Source organism: Berghia stephanieae, chromosome 1 (genome assembly GCF_034508935.2).
Source record: "Berghia stephanieae isolate SIO BIC M18660-M18661 chromosome 1, UCSD_Bste_1.3, whole genome shotgun sequence".
Classification (NCBI taxonomy): Eukaryota; Metazoa; Mollusca; class Gastropoda; order Nudibranchia; family Aeolidiidae; genus Berghia; species Berghia stephanieae.
In genome coordinates, this window is record NC_088360.1 from 122382417 (window position 1) to 122404546 (window position 22130).

Genomic DNA, 22130 nt, shown 5'->3' on the forward strand with positions numbered 1-22130 from the left:
GTAGATCACATAATATAACATTGTATGGATTTCAAATTGAGTGTTTTCCTTTCATTTCTAACAGTATGTTATGAACACCGTTTATGGAATATATATATATATATATATATATATATATATATATATATATATATATATAATATATATATATATATATATATATATATATATATATGTAATATATATATGAGTGTTAGTGGGTACTTGTAGGTACGGAAGTGCTCGATAATGTCGGTTAGAGCATCTAAAAATAAATAAAGTCACTCACGTATTTTTCGTCGATACAATTGTTTCTGTCCTCTATGTCGTCAGTCGACATTTATCTGCAGTATCTACGGATATTACATATATACATATATACAAATACTATATATATAATGGTTACAAGTAGTGCACGGATCAACTGATTGCGAGAAAGATTTTACATTTTAAGATGTTTCATGTAAGACGGCCAATATAATGTTAACAATCCAGACTTTATTCAAAGTCTAAGAACACAACCCAGAAAATTAATACAAAGCTTCTGAAAGTACATAAACGGAAGCAAGCACGGGGCTAGTTGTTAACAGGCAAGCTACAACAATAAAACTCTAATATGCAGTTTCAAAATATTGGACATTAGTTTAAGAAAGAAGACGAGTAGGAGAAATCGATAAGCACGAAGACTACTGGGAATCAGAGAAAGAAGGAACTGAAAGAGATGGCGAGAGAGAAGGGGGAGATGTTTATGTAGAAATAAGGATGATGGCACACAGGGAAGATGCCATTCCAATATCATAATCAAAAAGATGTCGTGTGTAGTTTCTTATGTTTTTTGTGCTCTGATGGATTCTACGAGGATGATGATGTGTGTAGTTTTTAATTGATGTCTTCCAAGCCTAGGGTGAAATTCATGGATTACGTAATATTATATATTATGCGAACGTTTAGGATGAAGCAAGGGCATTTATTGTGTTCAACATGGTAGTGTTTTGTTTGGTTTTTAAAAATTTTCTTTCCAACTGTCCCTGGATTTTTGTATTGTTTATTTAAATAAACTCAAAACCGGCTATCTAATTGGTATCGTTTCAATAGAAGTCATGTTTTGGAAAACGTTGCATCGATTCCCTAAATGCAATTAAATGTCTTTACACATGTTTTATAATTCTGATTTTAGTATCTTTAGATACTCGCTGTAACTAATTCGGAAATATTTAGACATGGGAAAATTGGTAAAAATCGATTTGTGATTGAGAAATGCACTAAATATTTGAATGGAATTATTGTTGAATGTAAAGAAAATAAAGCAAGAAGGATATAGCCCGACAGCAATAATTACAATGAGGAATTTAACTTTTAAAGTAACCACAAAGAAGATTACTTTGCATTTGACACCAACATAAATACACCATAATCAGAGGTTGAGAATTAAATAAATACAATCAGTAATCACTTCCTTCAATTGAACCACTCCCTGTTTCAACGTCTTCCTAAACGCCTTTGCTTTTGGTCAATTGTCAAAAGCAAACTAGAAATTCTGAAGTAAATAAGCAAGCTGGGGAAGTGGGGGGGGGGGGGGGGGGAATTGAAATTATTATAGTAAATGCTAAATAATAGGCTTAGTGTGTAGCGGGATAGAATAATGCCTAACTCAACTTGTATTTTCTTTTCTCATTGCAATGCTTTTTAGCTTTATCGACAAGGACTAAACAATCCCGAGTCCTCAATGGCACACGCCTGATTTGTCAGACAAAACAGCCGTACTTTTAAAAACACTGAATTCAAATTTTAGCCAGCTTGTTCCCCCTTCAAATATCGATCGATTAAAATAACCCTCATTGAATAATAACAATAATAATAATGATGATAATGATGATGATAATAATAATAATAATAATAATAATAATAATAATAATAATCATAATAATAATAATAATAATGATGATGATGATGATAATAATAATAATGATAATAATAATAATAATAATAATAATAATAATAATAATAATAATAATAAAAATAATAATAATAATAATAATAACAATAAAACTGCACACTTATTATAGCGCCAATATCTCAAACAATATGATCTCTCGACACTTTACAAAAAGAAAATAAATATAATTAGATAAACAATGACTACAGCTGTAAGATACAGACATATTCAATATTTAAAACGCTATCGACATAGAAATACATTTTTTTTAATCAATAAAAGAAATGTTTTCTAAAGTAATATGTCTTTAGCCTGCTTTTGAATGCTTCCAGGGATAATCTCAAGAGGTAATTTATTCCAAATATGGAGGGGCCGGATTATGAAAAAGCTCTTTTACGTGCATTTAATTTGCTCTGTAGAGTGCGTAACAAGAGCACATCTGAGACCCATCGTAAGTTCCGAACAGGGGATTTCAATTCAATAAGTTCATTTAAGTAATTTTGAGCAGATCCATGGAGAGACTTAAAAACCAATGTTGCTACTTTGTAGTCAATCCTACAAACTATGGGCAGCCAGTGCAGCTCTAAAAGAAGAAGGGTCATTTCATGCGCCTTCTTTTTCCCGAACACTAATCTGGCTGCATTGTTCTGAATGACTTCTCAAGTCCCAGTTTGGACAGGTTTTTTTTAACAAGATGATGGTCATTATGATGGATAAATGTTTGAAGGACGAGTTTTCCCTCTCTCTCTCTCTCTCTCTCTCTCTCTCTCTCTCTCTCTCTCTCTCTCTCTCTCTCTCCCTTTCTCGCTCTCTCTCCCTTTCGCACTCTCTCTCTCCCTCTCTCTCTCCCTCCTCTCTCTCTCCCTCCTCTCTCTCCCTCTCTCTCTCTCTCCCTCTCTCTCTCCCTCTCTCTATCTCTCTCCCTCTCTCTCCCTCCCTCTCTCTCTCCCTTTCTCGCTCTCTCTCTTCCTTTCGCACTCTCTCTCCCTCTCTTTCTCTGCCTCCTCTCTCTCTCTCTCTCTCTCTCTCTCTCTCTCTCTCTCTCTCTCTCTCTTTCCTGTATCTATTTCTGTAATACACAAACACACATTCACAAACAAGGACGGTAAACATGTACAATTCGAATACAGAAAAGTGTCTAAATTGTATAATGTTATAGTTATCATTGAGATTTATCGAGTTAAAGGATCAGTAACAGTTCCTGTTATTATATTGGTAAGACGCAAGTCTATTGCAAAGTGCTTTTGGTCGGACCTTACAGAACTCCATCTACCAAACTACCAGTATAAGGGACAGAGGAGGTCAGGAACTTTTCTAAAGTGACAAGACAACAAGATCAAGTACGGAATAGCACATAGATTTTGGTTGATGGCAGCAATAAGATGTCCTTTGAAAAATCCAATACACAATTATTATATAGACCAATTCACAATGGAACAACATACAACACCTGTACAAGTGTCAATTATTGAATGACTTTTGAACGATTTGTCTAAAATGTATGTGTTTACCAAGCAGTACGTAATTTCCAAATCCATCTCAATATCCTTTCTAATAACTATAGCAATCAATACCTTATCTAAATTATGTTTAAAATGCCGCAATTTAATTTTTAAAAAGCACATCGGAGTAATTATAAACAGGTCTGTGTTTCAAAAATTCAGATTTTACGTCCCAAAACCTACAGCAATTGAATTTCCCTCTCATTGTACGATCAAGGTGTTCAAAGGTCTTGAGTTACCGAAACATGAAGTGCAACACCTTGTTGAACGCACGTTTAGAATCATGTCATGTTAAAAAGTTGCATTTAAATTCATCACACCCAAACAAACAAACACACACACACACACACACACACACACACACACACACACACTCAGAAAGCTAACGTTTTCCTTTTTTTTTTTTTTTTGCAAAACACATTCATTGCACGTCCATTTCACGACCGCATCACAGGGTGTGAGTGTGTGCGTGCTTTCACACCCCTCATTCCGTGATGTGTGAACTGTCTGTGTGGACCACCCCTGCCCATGGCGACTACTCTACTACATTACTGATCAGAGCGTGAGTCCAAGCAAGAGGCACCAGACCAGCCAGCACCAATATTGCCGTGCGTGGTGTGAGTACTGCTTATCGATGCTGCCGCCGCCGACTCTTGTCTCTGTTCTGTTCTGTCTTCCTACTCCAAAGACCTCGTACGTACGTGCGTGCGTGTAATAATATTTGTCATGTATGTATTGTGTCCTGGAGTTTGTTATGGTGTTCGCAACAGGACTAGGACTGTAACATATTATCAATCTTTCACCTACAGTTTTAAGTTATAAATTGTTACATTTTACATAATCCGAGTGAATAATGGTTTAGTTCTCTTCCTCTGGATACAAGCACTGAAAACGATTCGTGCGTGTGTTGTATATGATCGTATTATAACGTGCGGTATTGATCAGGCTATTTAATAAGTGATTGTGTTTTTCTTGTGATAGGTAATAAAAACGTTGAATAAGACGACGACTACATTCGTGTAGTTAATGGATAATTGTCTATTTCTATTAAAAGCTTTGTACATATTGTAAATAACACGAAATTTAACGATATTTCAATATGATCTTGCACTTGTACACTCCCAAATTAACTTTGTTTTGACTGTCGATCGCTTGGCTTACTTCCGCTGTCCGCCATTATGCTATTGGAGAAACTAGAAGAAGAAACAGGGCAATGGGATAGCTTTGATAATTGCCCAATGTGTCTGGAAATTCAAGGAATGCATAGGAACTAATGTGAATTTTAATGTAAGATCTACATGCACATAAAGACTAATCATGTAGCAAGGGGCAGTAGACTAAATTCCCCTGTGCCTGAGGTTCTCCTCCCTTTATAATAATTGTGCTGAATGTCTACAAGCTAATATAATAATCCATTGTTTCAATTCATATTTCTCACCTTCTTTGTTATGTTTTATGCCACGGAATGGACAATTATGTATCCATTCATGAAGATGGAACGTGTGTTAATGTTTCTTTATGCCCCTTACCCAAGCTTCCGGCCTTTCTGGCCCTAGATATACGACTGTCCAGTAGGGATTTGGAGTATAGTTTTTCTGAGTATTATTGGCACCTTTTGGATTTAACCTACTTCAAGAGGCAGTCAAGATGGGTAAGAAGATCCAGTGTATCGGACGTTACACTCTTGAGGGACAGATGCTGGGCAAAGGGAGTTTTGCCAGGGTGGAACTGGCACACCATTCCATCACTGGTTGCAAGGTAAGCTTTCTAAGATTGCAGGATGACCCAATAAACTGTGAACATTTCATGAGTATTAACTATAATATTGCGATACTTATAACGTTACTTTTCCCATTGTTGCAAAGTATCATATGTTTTATTTTGGTACCTTATGTTTTTTGTTGTTTATTGTTTGTTTTTTGTTCTTTTTTAAAAAGTTGATTATTATTATTATTATTATTATTATTATTTTATTATTATTATTATTATTATTATTATTATTATTATTATTATTATTATTATTATTATTATTATTATTATTATTATTATTATTATATATTATTATTATTATTATTATTATTATTATTATTATTATTATTATATTATTATTATTATTATTATGCAAAATATATCACTTTCGATTTATAAGTTGTCTGTATTTAACTTAAATTTGCTGCTGGTCAATAAGGTCAAGAAATTATTCTCATAGGGAACGATGCAAAGAATTTTGTAATATTACTCCGCAATATTAAAGTTACCAAAATTTTAATGTCCAAATGATTGGTGTCGTTTTGACCCTCTCATGGTTAACTCCTATTTAAAACTTTGTACTTTGTGTCTTATCCAAAACTCTGTGCTTTTTGTCATTTGATTTATAATGTATTCACGAGTGTATATTCTTATCAATCTAGTTTTAAATCTATCTATCTAACTTTTCATCTCTTAATTCATGTCTCGTTCTATGTGTTATGTGTTGCTGTTGGTCAGGGACCCTTTCTTTGTTAAGTGCTTTGAGCACGTTTAGTGGATATTGCTCTGTATAAAAGCTCAAGCTCAAGTTAATCCACGGAAAAATGGACAAATATAAATCTCTGGATAGATGTACTTATGGAAAGACTGTTGAAGAAAAAGAAGAAAATAGAATTAACAAAGAATGGAGAGTAAGAGAAAACTGAGGACAAACACGACACACACGCACACACACACACACATAAACAATCACACAGAGGGTTGGAGTTGGAAGGCGAACAGAAACAGAAAGGCAGGGTCAGAAGACAGAGAAAAGGAAGGATAAATATCGAAAGAGAGAGAGAGAGAGAGAGGGGGGGGGAGGGGAAGAGAGAAAGAAAGAAGGAAAGAAAGGGAGACATTGTGTGAGGGAGAGGTGTAGATACAGAAAGACAGAGAGACATAAGAAAGAGAGAGAAAGGGGAGAGAGAGAGAGAGAGAGAGAGAGAGAGAGAGAGAGAGAGAGAGAGAGAGCGCGAAGAAAAGAATGAAAGGGAGAAGTAAAGAGAGTGAGAAGAGGAACGATGATACACGGCGGGTGGCGCAATCCCATCTGCATGAATAGCGCTTGCTTGCAGTGTCTGATTGATTATGTAAACTCATGTCATCAATTTTGTGTAAACGATTATTTCCATGTTGTAAATGTCACAACAAGGCACAAGACACAGCCACGTTATTTTTCTCCAATGCTTGTTAAGATGTCGCAATAAATGCGTCAAGTTAGCTCACTGGCACACGACTCACAAAGGAACTCATTTCAGGCCTGGATAGAATCGCTTATTTATTTTTTGTTTACTGCATCGCCAGCCCAATATGATTTTATTTTAATGTGAGCTTTTATAAAGGGCAATATCCACTAAACTTGCGCAAAGTAATTTACAAAGGGTCCCAACAGCAACTCGTAACATCTAAGACATGACATGACACCTGTTGGGCGATATTCCAGTTTTCATGACAGTGACAACGCTGTTAACGGCCGGGTACCGATTTAATAAATGAATACGGTGAGATAATGTAAGTAGAGAGCTCTTCCCAATGACTCAACTATGCGCCTCTAAGAACAGGATTCGAACGCTGAACTTTCCAATCCGAAGGCGAGTGTCATTCCACAACACCACACAGCTGAAGTTTAGTCTGTTAGATCTGACAGAAAGTACTTTGCTCCATGGTGGTATGAAATTAGTCATGTCCATTATCTACTACAAAAATCGGTATTACCATCATAAAAATAAAGGCTTACGTAGGTCAAAAGACTTTTAAATAACCTGTTGCTTTTGCAAATATAAATAAATAATAGGTAAAAAGAAACAAAAGAAAAGAGGAAATTGATATATGGACTTTATAAATACACACCATCGTATATAATATATACAAACAAATGGTCATATCGGTGCATTTTAAATATTATTTCACAACGGACCTGTTGATCATGAGCATAATTCTGAAAAAGAAATCTCATTCATCGTATACAGACTTCAAAGCATGGGGTTCTCTATCAACTGAATTTTTGGAACCATTTATTGTTTCAGCATTTTTTGTATTAAAATCAAGTGCATTCAATGCCCTTACAGTACGTTGGATAAATGAGTTCTATAGAATATTCGTAGAACATCTGGTTATAACTATCTGAAAGTTTTCTCCTCGTGTGAATGTAACCAAAGAAAACATTTTTAAATGCTCATAATCAATGTTATGGAGACCATGGACAATTAACTTTATATAAGTGTATAAGATCAACTATTTTTCTTCTGCACTTAAGTGATGGTAGTTTTAGATTTTTCAACCTATCTTCATATGACATATCGTTAAAACTTGGTAAATATTAAGTTGTTCGTCCTTGGGCGTTTTCCAAAACTATTGATTGTCTTTTGAAAAAGGACTCCAAATACAATTTCCGTATTCCAAAGTTGGTCTTACTACAGATTTATATAATGTTAGGAACAATTCACTATTCATGTATTCAAAACTTCTAAATATATTGCCATTTGTCTTCGTAGCTTTGTTAATCATTGTATTAATATGACTATCAAAATTAAGAGCCCGGTCAAAGATCACTCCTAGCTTTATCTTTTTCTCTTTCTACGAAAGAAAGATTTTCCGTTTTATTGACATCAGTATAATAAATATGTAAGGGATGTGTTTTATCAACATGTAGAACGTAACGTTATGATTTGTTAAATAATTGTAATTGCCATTTCTCAGACCAATGCAAGAGTGAATAAATGTCATTCTGTAAAACGTTATAATTAAAAGACGATGAGTAAATGAGTGTCGTCAGCATTTATTTTGCACATTGGATTGATAACTTCAAGTAAATCTTTTATGTATAAAATGAACAGAAGGGGCTCCAAGGCACTGCCCTGGGGAACACCACTAGTGAACGGTCTAAAATAATACATTTCATTTCCCATAATAACCTTATGGCTTCTATTTGTAAGGAATGCTCTAATACAACTCAATTAAAACCCCTATCTTTAAGTTGATGAACATTCTATTGTGAGGTATCGAGTCAAAAGCTTTGCAAAAGTCCAGCCAGATATTCGATATCAATTGTACATTGTATTCCCCGAGAACGAAGAATTATTGTTATTTGTGACCCAACGTCGAAAAACGGCATTATGTCGGAATGAAATGGACTCCGAAAAATAAATTTAGAAACAACCAGTTAACTGCAGTACTCTGGAAAGACACATATTTAAAAACTTTGGCCAGAAAACTCGTCCTTCAAATATCGATCGATTTAAATGACCCACATATTGGGGAAAGCTCTCAAATCTGAAAACATTTAAACCTTTTACCAGTTGCAAACCGAGTTGCACATATAAGCAGGTCTGATAATCGAACCGCAATCATCGGCTTGATTTGACATTGTTGTGATGGATATTATTATTTTGGGTTGAGAGCATTTCCATTACAACAATGATCCCATAACAATTTAGGTTATCAGACCTGCATAACGATTGCAACTTATCTTTTGTATAAATCAAATAAATCAATGCAAACAAAAAGATCGAACAACAGTAATGTAATGATAAATGACAAAATCGAAGTCATGTCTATGTCAAACGGTATAAAAATAGAACTTCAGAGTCATGTAACCGGTGTTTATCCCAACAGACAATAGCAGTTAGCTACCTCTAGTACTTTCCGCTATATTATATCAAACACACACACACACACACACACACATATATATATATATAATATATATATATATATATACAAATTGAGCTACCAACTGAGTTATCGAGACCCCGTCCAATGATATACAATACGACACATGTGGTGAACATTGTGTTCAAAGCCACATATTACCTGATGACAATTGTGCAAAACATTTTCTTTTTTTGTTATTCCCATGTAACTAAAAAAGTAGAATGCCGTAACTCGGATTGTAGCTTTAACGTGTCAACTGGCATACTCAAGAAAGACACGTATTTAAAAACCTTGACCAGAAAATTCGTCCTTCAAATATCGATAGATTGAAATGGCAAAAACTCTCAAACATGGGACCTCGCGAAGTCGCAGGTTTGAGAGTTGTTGTTTTTTTTTACCAAGATGAGGGTCATTTAAATCGATTGGTATTTGATGACGCGTTTTCTGGCCAAACTTTTAAACACAGGGTTTTCTGGAGCACTATGGTTAACTGGTTAAATGAGTCAGTAATCTGGATTTAACCAATTTAACTAGGAACATTACCTCGCTTAACTAGCAACATTACCTCTGACTGATTACAGATATGATATTAAACTCTCAAGAAGCAAAGTAAAGCATTTTCTTGGAAATGTATAGATATACGAGGCTATCCCAAATGACCATTTTAGTAATGTTTTGACACTAAAAATATATTAAGCCTTTCGCTACGGCAACATTAGATACCGTCGCCTAGGCATTCCTTGAAGGAATATAGATAATACTTCGAACAAGACGTCTGATGTCAACAGGAATATCACCCATATGGTCCAAAGTGAGCTAATTGGGGATTAATAATCAAGCCCAAGTTAAAAAAAACTGCAAATTGCCAGAAGCGGGACTCGAACCCGGGAGCTTCCTGATCACATAGTAATGCATATCCACTCGACCCCTCCTCCCTCCCCCACACCGAGATACTACAACATCGATAATAAGCATTCCAAAGAATTATACAAATAATTCAGCTTTTATAAATTTCTCTAGCTCTGGGTTTCATAATGGAACATGGCCAAAGCAATACTGAAGATTTGAGAACAATGACAGGATTAGAGTTTCAAAGTAAGGAAATAGAGTCCATACTTTTTCGACACTTGGAGAAAGTATTCCAGTTTGTGTTCATTTTTAATAAACCATCAGTTTTGTGTTAATTTTTTTTTCAATATTCGGACTCAGAGAAATAAATAAAATCAATTTTTTTATTTAAAATATTGTAAGATCTTATATCAAAATACAACGAAAAATAGTCTCATGTAAAATGATCTATATATAATAATAAATTATTCTTCGTTAGATCTTTAAAAAAATATATGTGGGCTTTTTTTATAGCCCAATTGACTACTGATCACAAATCTGATATCGATCGTTAAGCGTAGAATTCATCCTTGGATGATATTACCGTAAACAAGCTATTGATTAATGAACAATATCGATTTACAATAATCAATATCAATTTTATTATGTTGTTGATGAGGTAACCAGAAACTATAATGAAAATAAAACATGCATTTTACCTTTTTTGACGGGTGTGGGAAATTAAGACGAGTAGACTAGGGTTGTCCTTGGCGATTATTAATTAATATGACGTAAATGTGACAGATAGCCTTCATTTGGTTTTATGTCTGGGTTAACCAGAAACCGAAAATATTTACTTTAGATGTTAAAATAATCGAATAATAATCGAAAAATCAACAACTTTCTTTACAAGTTCATATGCAAAATTTATTCTTATCGATAAATAAGATATACTGTCAGGAGTTCCTCAACTCAAAATAATCAAGGACTAAACACGTAGTGTCTTAGACAGGAACAAGAATTGTTTATTGAGCGTACTAAGCATCGATCAATATCTTAGCAAACGAGTCTAACAATAATGAGAGCGTCCGAAAGATGAAAGTGGTAAATTGATGGTGATGATAAACAGCAGAGAAATACTGAATAGCCAACAAAGCTCGTCCTTACTCTATGTTTTCGCACTCGCTTTCGGATCAGAAGGTCGTGGGTTTGAGCCTCGCACAGCGCACAGTTGAGCCCGCTGTACTCGGGTGTGCAATGAGTACATGGCAGTTAGCAGCGTTGTCTCTAATGGTAATATCGCCTAACAGACGCCATGTCTCTTTCTACTTGTTACGTATTACTGTTTGTCAGGGACCATTTGTAAAGCGCTATAGCACGTTTAGTGAACATCGCGCTCAATTTATATATATAATATATATATATATATATATATATATATATATATATATATATATATATATATACCTATATATAAATATATATATATATAAACACAAATGAATTTGACAATCCTTAACACGTAAACACGTGTATATATAATACACACACATCACATAAACACATAAACAAACACATACGCACACATACACGTTTGTACTCAGGTTAAAAAAACTCGTGAGCTCATATATATCGCAATATACACTAAATGTGCTCAAAGCGCTTTACAAAGGGTCCCTGACCAACAGCAACACGAAACATATAGAACGAGACTTGACGCCTTATATTCGATATTACAATATTTTTCGACAGAGATAACGCTGCTAACGGCCAGGTACTCAATTTACATCTGATTACGGTGAGAGAATGTGAGTAAAGACCCTTTTCCAAGAACTCAACTATGCGCCGAGCGAGGCTCGAACCCAGGACCTTCCGATCCAAAAGCGAGTTTCATGCCACTAGACCACATAGCCGCACAGACTAGCAGAAGTAATGTCCATTATGATCAGTAAGCAAGTCTACATTACACTGAGCTAAGAAAACTCACAGGAAAGCAAAATACGTAAAGCTAAGAAAACGCCAAGGAAAGCGAAAAACGTAAAGCTAAGAAAACGCCCAGTAAAGCGAAATACGTAACGCTAAGAAAACGCCCAGTAAAGCGAAATACGTAACTCTAAGAAACGCCCAGGTTAATCAAAACAAGTAAAGCTAAGAAAACGCCCAGGAACGCGAAATACGTAAAGCTAAGACAACTCCAATAAAAGCGAAATTATACGCAAAGCTAAGACAACGTCCAGGAAAAAGCGAAATACGTAAAGCTAAGAGAACGCCCAGGAAAGCGAAATAGGTAAAGCTAAGACAACGCCTAGGAGCGTGTTAAGTAAAAGCACCCTATATAAAATGTTTCTAAGGCTAACGCGTTCCAAATGATTGTGGCATTTTATTATTTTTTTTATAAATAGCATTTTACTCGTTATACATAAAATGAAATTATTCTTGTTAATTTTTTTAAAAAACCAATACAGGTTTTAATATAATTACAAGAAATAACAAAGAATAGTACATCGTAATAATAAATAGAAAATGGAATAAGACACACTTATTTATCATCTGAAAATGTTTGATAATAGCCAGTCAACTGCAGTACCCTGGAAAGACACATATTTAAAAATTTGGCCAGAAAACTCGTCCTTTATATATAGATCGATTTATATGAACCTCATCTTGGCAAAAACTCTCAAACCTGGGACCTCGCGAGGTCCCAGGTTAGAGAGTTTAATCAAGATGTAGATCATTCAAATTTATAGATATTTGAAGGAGGAGTCTGTGCGACAGTTAACTGGTTAATTAAAGTTGTCCTTAATTGTTAGGCAAAGATTTATCATTAATTGTTAAAAACTATAGATTTGAAAAGTAAACAAAACAATGTTTACATTTTTGTTTTGTTAAAAATATTTTTCGACCAAAAATGTTAGAATAAGATATGTTGAGATTACAAAACCGTGGATCGTTGTTAGCCAAGTTATTATTGAGAATAATGTTCATACTGATCATGCACTTTAAAAGATTGGTTACAAAAGGAACCTCTTATGGGTAATAATCAAAGTTGTAAAAGTGATACCAAGCTGCCAGAAGCTGTGAACTGTAAAAGGTATTGAACAAAAATGAATATAGCAGCTTCAAAAAAATATCAAACACGGAACATTTTTGACTCAAGACCTTTTTTTAGCCAACCACAAAAAGAAAGAATAAAAACCTTAACCCTCTCCTTACCACCTACAGCAAAATCGTCACATTTGTTAGGACACAATATACATTTTTTAAAATTCAGATTCATTTTGCAGATCACAATGATCTTTGTTTAATTAATAAGAACATAAAGTTGTTTTGTAGACAGATTGTTTGAGTTTAAAATAATCAATTTTTCTACTGGGTAAGCCTGGCATTTGTGAAAATACTGAAAATGGTCGGTATAAGGAGAGAGTTAAATTATGTACCGTATTTCTGGTTTTTAAATTTATGTTTCATTGGGGTTTTTTGTTGTTGTTTTTGTTGGCTGAAGAAGTATTTTGATCCCTGAACGTTCCGTGTTTGGTATTTTGTTCTTTTTTTTTGAGGCTGTCATATGTTACAATGAATAACATAATAAGTCGGATGGTGAAAAGGTTTGAACTGAGATATTGTCGAGTTTAGTTAGAAGATCAATTTTTATCCAAAACGAGTTCTTGTCATAAATGATTAAATCAATCTCTTTCGGGAAATATCAAAGCTTAATTTCTCTTCTAAATATTTTTTACAGCTAGTCAAGTTGAAAAATATATATTGAGTGATGCTATCGGCTTAGAACTCATTGTTAAACGCTTTGATCACATTCGTTGATATTGCCATTTGATGAAAAAGAATAATCGTTTTTTTTTAAATTTCATTATTATGATCCAGAAATAAGGCGGCGCTGTATTATTATGCAAGACTGTAGCACAATTATAAAGGATTAGTACGTTTTGTTAGACCAGTGTATAATTGGGGAATCTTCACTTTCGATCAATCTCTCGATCTTGTCTTATTTTCTTTCAATTAAAATCCCCTTCTCTCCCTAATCACAACTCGTTTGCAATCTTGATCGACATCACCCAAAGTAAAAGCCGCTTAATGGCACAATTAAGTCCCTATATTTAGGATTTTATTTATAATGCTGTGTTGATTTATCCATCCACAAACATTGGAGATTCGACGAGAGTTTATTATTCCATTACAACAAACATTGTTTTTTGTTTTGTTTTGTCGGGGGTTTTTTGTGTGTGTGTTTTTTTTTTGTTTTTTTTTTTAAAGAAATAGATGATTTCATATTTTATTACTTCTTCAAAGGTCTAAATGCATTCTACTTTAATACAAATTCTGAATATAACATTTTATGGAGAGCTCTTCTTCGCTCGGAGAAAAAGCTTTTTGTTATCGTGGCTTGAAAAACATAATTTATCTCAAAGTTTATCGATCGTTTAAAATGGCCTTCAACTTGTCTAAAAGTCTACAGATAATCCTCTTGTGAAAGACGTTTTTGTGAGTTTGAGGTTAATTTTGATCCAATGGTATTTGAAGAAACCATTTTCTGACCGCACTGAAAACTATTATGTTTTGTCGCGGTATGAACTTTAATCTTATAAATAAATTTAAACAGGTTGTTGCTGTTGTTGTTGCTTTATTTTTTTTTTATTTTTGCAAAACCCTCCACAAATTAAAAATATATTCTTGACATTCGCGGGTGATAATAATGATGTAAAAGTTATTTAGAAGTGGAATTAAGCTTTGATATTTCCCAAATATGTACAAAAAGGGTTGATTTAATTATTTATGACAAGAATTCATTTTTCATTTTAAAAAATTGACCTTCTAACTAAACTTGGCAATATCTCAGTTCAAACCTTTTTCACCATCCGACTGATTATGTTTCACTGTAACATAATATGAGAAATCATCCCAAAAGCACCACATCATGTCGTCACGATCCAGCGTGTTGATTGCAGCTGTAATTCAATCTTTCAAATCATCGATACTCGCTGGAAGTGGTGGAATGTAAACTCGGTCTTTATCATACCCCTATAAGAAATGAAATACACACCGTATGGTCCGGGGATCTGGCAGGCCAAGCAAAGTAAGAGCAAGGTCTTCAGCACCTCTCGAGACACGTTTTTATTTAAACAGGCTCTGACCCAAAGATGCCACAATTCAGCGTCACTGGAAGTTATACTAACGGCAGTGGTGAAATTGGCACCCAATTAAACTTAGATAATTACTATATCAAATTACCAATAATTCACTCCAATGCCGCTTTAAACAACTGCGTAATTATTTTGGCGTTATACTTTTCGAATCACCCGGTATAACCGATCTGTGCAAAGAAAAAAATTCAATATTTTTTTCTTGTTGCTCGAAGAAGTGGTTTAGCCTAGAACGTGTCAAGTTTAGTAATTTCTTTTTCTTTATTTTCTTTCTTTTTGTCTTTATATTCGATTTTGTTCAAAATACTTTACAGTCCATAGTTCACAGCAGTTTAGTATTCACTTTGACTTCTAGTTAATAAGAAAAATAATAAAAAGCATTGGTGCATTGCTTTTATTTCCACAAATCCGATGCAGTTTCGTTTGTCATCATCCAGCTTAAAGTATTTTTTTCATGGATTCTCAATTATTTGTTTTCTCAAATGATTGTACTGCTATAAATGGGAGGATGTCGATATTTGTGGTGGGGATAGTAGTCATGATGATGATGATGATGACGCTGATTATTTTTATGATTTTTATTAATTTGATATGATGGTGATGAGGAGGATTACGGTCTTGATGTGATTAATTTGATGATGACGACGACGATAATGATGATGATCATGATAACGGATGATGCTAATGATGATGATGCTGATGATGATGATGATGATGATGATGATGATGATGATGATGATGATGACGATGATGATGATGACGATGGTGATAATGATGATGATGATCATGATGATGATCAGGATAAGAATGATAATGATGCTAATGATGATGATGATAATGATAATGATGATGATGATGACGACGACGATGATGATGCTGATGATGATGATGTTGATGATGATGATGATTGATGATGATGACGATGATGACGATGATGATGATGATGATGATGTATAACTACGATGACAATGAAAGCACTTTTTATACAATACAAGAGCAGTCTACTTGAGAGATACTATGATTATCATGATTGATAGCATGATTAGATGATGGATACCGTTTGCATAGTCGATTTCCATAACTTTAAAAATTGCGGTAATTGGACGATATTAACCAGTTAACTCTGCCGTGCTCTGGAAAAACTCATGTACAAAAATTTGACCAGAAAACTAGTCCTTCAAATATCAATCGATTTAAATGACCCTCGTCTTTGCAAAAACTCTCAATCCTGGGTATCAACAGTTGACAGTGTTGTTTGTATCTGACGGGGGGGGGGGGGGGGGGGGGATCCCATTGTAACAAGCGTCATGTCTCGTCCCACATGCTAAGTGTTGCTGCTGGCTAGGGACCCCCTGTAAAATACTTTGAGCACGTTTAGTGGATGTTGCTCTATATAAAAGCTCAAGTTTACTCATTCACATCGGGCGGGGTATGTATGTGTGTTAAGTGTCTTGCCCAAGGACACAACGTCGGGATCAGAATTTTCCTTCCGGCCACTAACAATGCTTAACATTGCTTACTTTTGTGACAAGACGAGACACCGTACCGAGCCATGGATTCTCTACTTGTCTGTAACATCGTAAACCTGAAGTCTTATTTTTAAAAACTACGCCTTCCGCCACGATACCATAAATACAGTCGCCTAAGCATTCCATGAAGTAACAAGATGTTTGACGTCAACAGGAATCACTGTCCAAAATGAGCAAATTGGGGGTTAGTAATCTTGCCCAAGGAAAGAAAAAACGAAAGTGGCTGAAGCGGGGCTCGAACCTGGGACCTTCCGGTCACAGTGCGTTACTTTAATCACTCGGCCATCTCGTCGCCCTTTAATAATCCAGCCAATGTGAACCAGGTGTTTTGTCGGTGAAAGTAAGAACAGACTTTCTCTTGATTTTTTTTTTTTTAAACTCCAGCTTTTACTTTTACTTCAGATAATAAACCCCACAAAAAGTGGTCTTAATGGCGCGGGGATTGATGAAAATAATGACGATAATAATGCCACAGTAGTTAGTTGAGATGAAAGTATCAATCAGCCTGCCATCCTAATGTTGTTATTGCATCTGTCTCCTTCTCGCAGCCCTCAGTCGTTGTCATTACCTTCAGTCAACCACCCATAAATCCAGCTGGCCACTTCATTTAAAGCCTCATAATGTTAGGCTTTTGTTTCCTACCGGTTCATACTCTGTCCTTATTCCAGTAATACCCTAAATTACGATGGACATTTTATATAAAATTAAACCCGTCAATCGAATATATATGTATGTGTGTGATGTATGCCATTAACGTGAGTTTTAGTATCTGTCTCTTTGAGGGGGGGGGGGGGGGCATTCGATCAATAGGTCGATAGCACTCAATCGACGTGCACTTATTTGCAGGTCTGATAATCCAATTCCTTATGGGTTCATTGTTGTAATGGAAATCTCAAAAAAAAATGACGCAAAATATTGTCTATCACTGCAATGTTAAACCAGACCCATAAGTGGGTTTGGATGGTAAATATATAGATATGTACACGTCGGTTCATTCAAATGGAACTGTAAGAAATCGTTTTCAACCAAACCACAGGTAATTTAGTCTCCCAACGCTTTTGAAGCTGTTATTAGTAGAATACGTTTGTCACCGGTTATTTCCATTTCATGTGTCCAACTCGGTGAAGAAAATAATGATTTTATATTGGTTAAAATAAAACCCATTTAACTTCTTTCCCCCGAAAACTTTCTCCTCCTCCTCCTCCTCCTCCTCCTCCTCCTCCTCCTCCTCCTCCTCCTTCTCCTCCTCCTCCTCCTCCCACAAAAATAAAATAACCCAGCAATGAGAGTGATTACTATTGTCAAAGTATATCCTCTTGATAGTGTCATGTAAGTCTGTGATACCATATAATATCGTTCTTAATATTACTTAGAACTTTGTTATCACCTTTAAGGTAATTCCATTCGCATTGGTTGGGGTTTGGGGCAGGTCGAGATAAGTAAACAAAAGATGAAAGAATATCAAAAATTTGATAACTTGAATACGTCGTCCGAATTTCAGGTATTTTTTATTCGATTGCAGTGCGGCTATCTGGTCTAGTGGTAAGACACTCGCTTCAGATCGGAAGGTCCTGGTTTCGAGCACCGAGTGGCGCAATTGGAAAAGACTCTTTACTCACATTCTCTCACCGCACTCAGGTGTAAAATGAGTACCTGGCCGTTAAAAGCGTTGTTTCTGTCCCGGAAAAAATACAATATCGCCTAAGAGGCGTCATGTCTCTTCCTACATGTTAAGTGTTGCTGTTGGGTAGGGACCCATTGTAAAGCGCTTTGAGCACGTTTTGTGGATACTGCACTTAAAAAAAGCTGAAGTTTTTTGGGTTTTGGTTTTTGGATTTTTGTTTTTTAAATGTACGATTTCATGATTTTGATGTTTGTATCTAACTTTCAGTTGAAAACTATGAAGAAAGGCCTGCTTACCATCAGTGTCTGGTTTGTTATGATTAAATTTTAGTTAAGATGTTGTCGAACATATTTCGAAATGGACTCACATCGGACAATTGGTAGTGTCCGACGTGCATTTTTTTGCAGGTCTGAGAACCCAATTCATTATGGGGTCATCGTTGTAATGGAAATCTGAACAAAAAAAAAGACGCAAAATATTGTCCATTACAATAATAATAATGCTAAATTAGGCCCATAATTTGGTTCGGATGGAAGACCTGCATATATGTCCACGTCGGTAGTATTCGATTTACACTAAATAAACCTTGATAAACTCCGACCCCATTCAATTTAAAGAACCACTTTAGAAATCATTTACTCAGCCTTTAAGTATTTCAAATTCCTTAGGACGTACTATATTGAAGTTAGATATTCTGCACCACGAGTAGAATTGATTTTATAAAAGCTAGACAGATAACACGTCATTAGACAACTGATCCAAAATAGCACATTTCTGTAAAGTCTATTTGAAAATATAACTCCTTTCAATTACAGTGAACAATTTTAGCTCAATTCATTTTAGCTACATCTTTCTGTTTTCTTCAATAAACGATATGATGTTACCATGACGTACATGGAACGTGTTATCAAACATCATTTTGGGATTGTGCCATTTGTAAATCTAGACAAATCGAAAGCATTGACCTTATACTGTTTGCCATTACAAAGTAACATAATATGGTTTATTTTTATATACAGTTTATATCTTTATTTGAATCTTTATTCAATAAAATCTTGAAATCTGTTGTTATTATTAGAGAATTTGCAATCAAATCGATTGTACACCTTTTTGATAAAAGCGACCGACATGCAACTTGTAGATCTCATTATTTTTGGTATCTTTCGTTTGTTTGTTTGTTTTTTGTTTGTGTATTTGTGTATGTGTATGTGTGTATGTCTATGTGTGTGTGTGTGTGTGTTTGTGTGTGTGTTTGCGGGGTTGTATTTCTAATTTTCTTTACCACTTTGCAGCCCCCCATTTTCTTATTTTTCATTCTTAAAAACTCAAAGCTGTAGACATCAAATTCTGGGATTTTTTTCTCAATAGAAGATATTCAAAACACCATCAAGACTTGATAATCTGATAATTTATGTGTACCGGCGTCATAGAGTTTCACAAAATGGTATCTGACACATAATAACTTATTTGCACTCCCTCACCATTTTCGCTTGCTTAAGTTCCTTCTTGGTTACCTCTCATCACACGGAGCACGATACTCTCCAATCGCTGACGTACCGCAAGGAGATCCTGCCAATGTTTTTCACAACAATAAACTTTACAGCCTGAAACTGATAGAACAATATCGTATAAGGAAAGTTTAGAATTTCTTGACTTACCAAGTTTGAAATATAGAAGAAATCGTGGGGATTTAATCCAGGTTTATAGATTAGTACATGGTCTGGATGGGATAGACTTTTCTGATTTTTTTTTCATATTCTAATCTTACTTTTACTAGAGGGGACACGTTTACGATTTTTGTCACTAGATGCAAAACAAAAAAAAGACAAAACTGGTTCGGTATTCGTATTGTCCAGAAATGGAAATTTTTTTAATTTGAAACAAAGAATGCAAAATCTATGGATTATTTCAAGGTGTTAGTAGACAGGGTGAGAGACATATATATGACGAATGATGCTTGTTTGCACTGCTGTTGACATGCCTTTCATTATTGTATGTAAATATCATGTATTGTTACCTTATTATGGTTATCTTCTATATGTATGGATGTATGAGTGTATTATGTGTGTGTGTGTGTGTGTGTGTGTGTGTGTGTGCTTTCCATGTCAAGGTTAAATATATATGTTTGTGCATCACACATACATGAGTACATTTAAGTTGTTACACTATCTTAACCACGTGTATTATTATTGTAATCTTTCAATCAATTTAATATTATGGGCATTCAAGGGATTTTATCCTATTTCGCCCAATACCATATGTTATGTTATGTTATATTTTAAAATCTCACCAGAGTATTTTTACTTTAAACATTGATCGATTTTAAATGACCTTCATCTTGTCAATAACTCTCAAACTCGGCGACTTGTTTTTGAAGCTGATCGTTATTTTAATCAACCGATAGACATTTGAAACAAAAAATTCCTGGCCAAAATGTTAAAAAGTATTAAGTCACAGTGCGGAAGGGAAAACAAAAGCGACATTTTGGTTTTGCTTTAAAGGCAATATTGATTCAATTTCAATGATATCAAATTTTAGCGCTTCGTAAATTTAAGCCTCAAAAATATTAAGAGAGATTTAGCTACGTTTAGCCATTTCCTGTCTTTGGGCGGGAATCGAGATTATGGAGCATATTCTGTCTCTTTTTGATAAAAAAAATGCGACCATTGTCTCTGAACGGATTATGTCGTTATGAATAGAAGGGTTAAATTCATAGTCATAGTCAAGCATAACTAGTATTGGGGTTAAAATAATGCCTTCATTAAGGATAATGACTTTTGTTTCTTAGGCTTAAGAACAACTGGAATTTCTAAATTTGAGCACTTTTACTTTCTTATTGTTTGGGTCGACTAAATGAGTTGTATACTCCACCTAATTTTGGAAATCGCTATTTCTTAGTAATCGTTGAATAATGCTCAGTATTTCTGCTTATTTTATCGCCTTGAATAGAGTTGCTTTTTTTAAACAGTTTTCAAAAGTTTATTTTTAGGCAATTGCCAATATAACTCATACATGAATATAATATTTTCATCAAGAGATTGAAAAGACTGCTAATTAATCATCTAAAAAATCCTTTGGTGCGTTTGAATACAACTCCAACGTAAAAAAATGACGTTCCAAATGAAATGTTTTGATGGTGAAGTAAATATTTTCTAAAATAATCACTAAAGATAACTTGATTTCGTTGCAAAATAAAACAATAACCTATTGTTTTGTGACCAAACACAAAAGAAGCTTGCTCTAACAGTTAGATAAAGGTATTCTATCATGTAATTATTTAACTCGTTATATTTACCGCGCATCAACACTCACTCGAAAAGCTCGTGATGTTAGGTAACGCGCAAAAATAACTCATTTGATAAATCCAATGGCATGAAAGAATCCTATAGTACAATGTCAAATATATTATTTTCATGTGTTTTGTTAGATTCTTTCTTTTTCCGGTAGATTTGAAAATATTTTGTTCGAAGCTAGATATACTGGATGCGATTTTGAAGACTGTTGTGAATGTAAAACAATGTTATTTATTGTAACTTATTTTAACGTCAAGTTTTATTCGCATGTTAACCCTCTCCTTACCAACTATAGGAAAATCGTCACATTCGTTACGATACAACTAACATTTTTCTTATTTATATTTATTTTGTACATCATAAAATTGAAAGAAAATGTACAATGTGTTGTAGAGTATGTTTTGAAATTACGTATCGCAAGAACTTTACTGATATTGTGTTTGAGTGATTAAAAATATATTTTGTGTTAGTTGGGTGTGAAGTTTTGGGGAAAATCCTGAAAATGGCTGGTAAGGAGAGAGTTAATTACAAAATTGCACGCTCCTTTGTTAAAGACAAAGGGGTTTAACTCTCGACCAGTCAGTCCATATTCCATACTCAGATATCGTCTTGTACACTC

The 22130-nt window shown here is 34.5% G+C and overlaps 1 protein-coding gene across 3 annotated transcripts in view; it reads left to right on the forward strand.

Annotated features, from left to right (window-relative positions):
* The first annotated feature begins 660 nt into the window (after nt 1-660).
* LOC144962952 (uncharacterized) overlaps nt 661-22130 on the forward strand; it is a 217484-nt gene continuing 196014 nt past the window's right edge. Inside the window, exons 1-2 of one of the 3 annotated variants that reach the window (XM_078896405.1) lie at nt 661-963; nt 4399-5175. In XM_078896405.1, coding sequence (XP_078752531.1) covers nt 5065-5175 — 111 coding nt within the window. In that variant the 5' untranslated portion in view covers nt 661-963; nt 4399-5064. Of the gene's footprint in view, nt 964-3903; nt 5176-22130 lie in introns of those variants that run through there. The other 2 variants (XR_013643545.1, XM_078896403.1) reach the window with 2 other exon arrangements.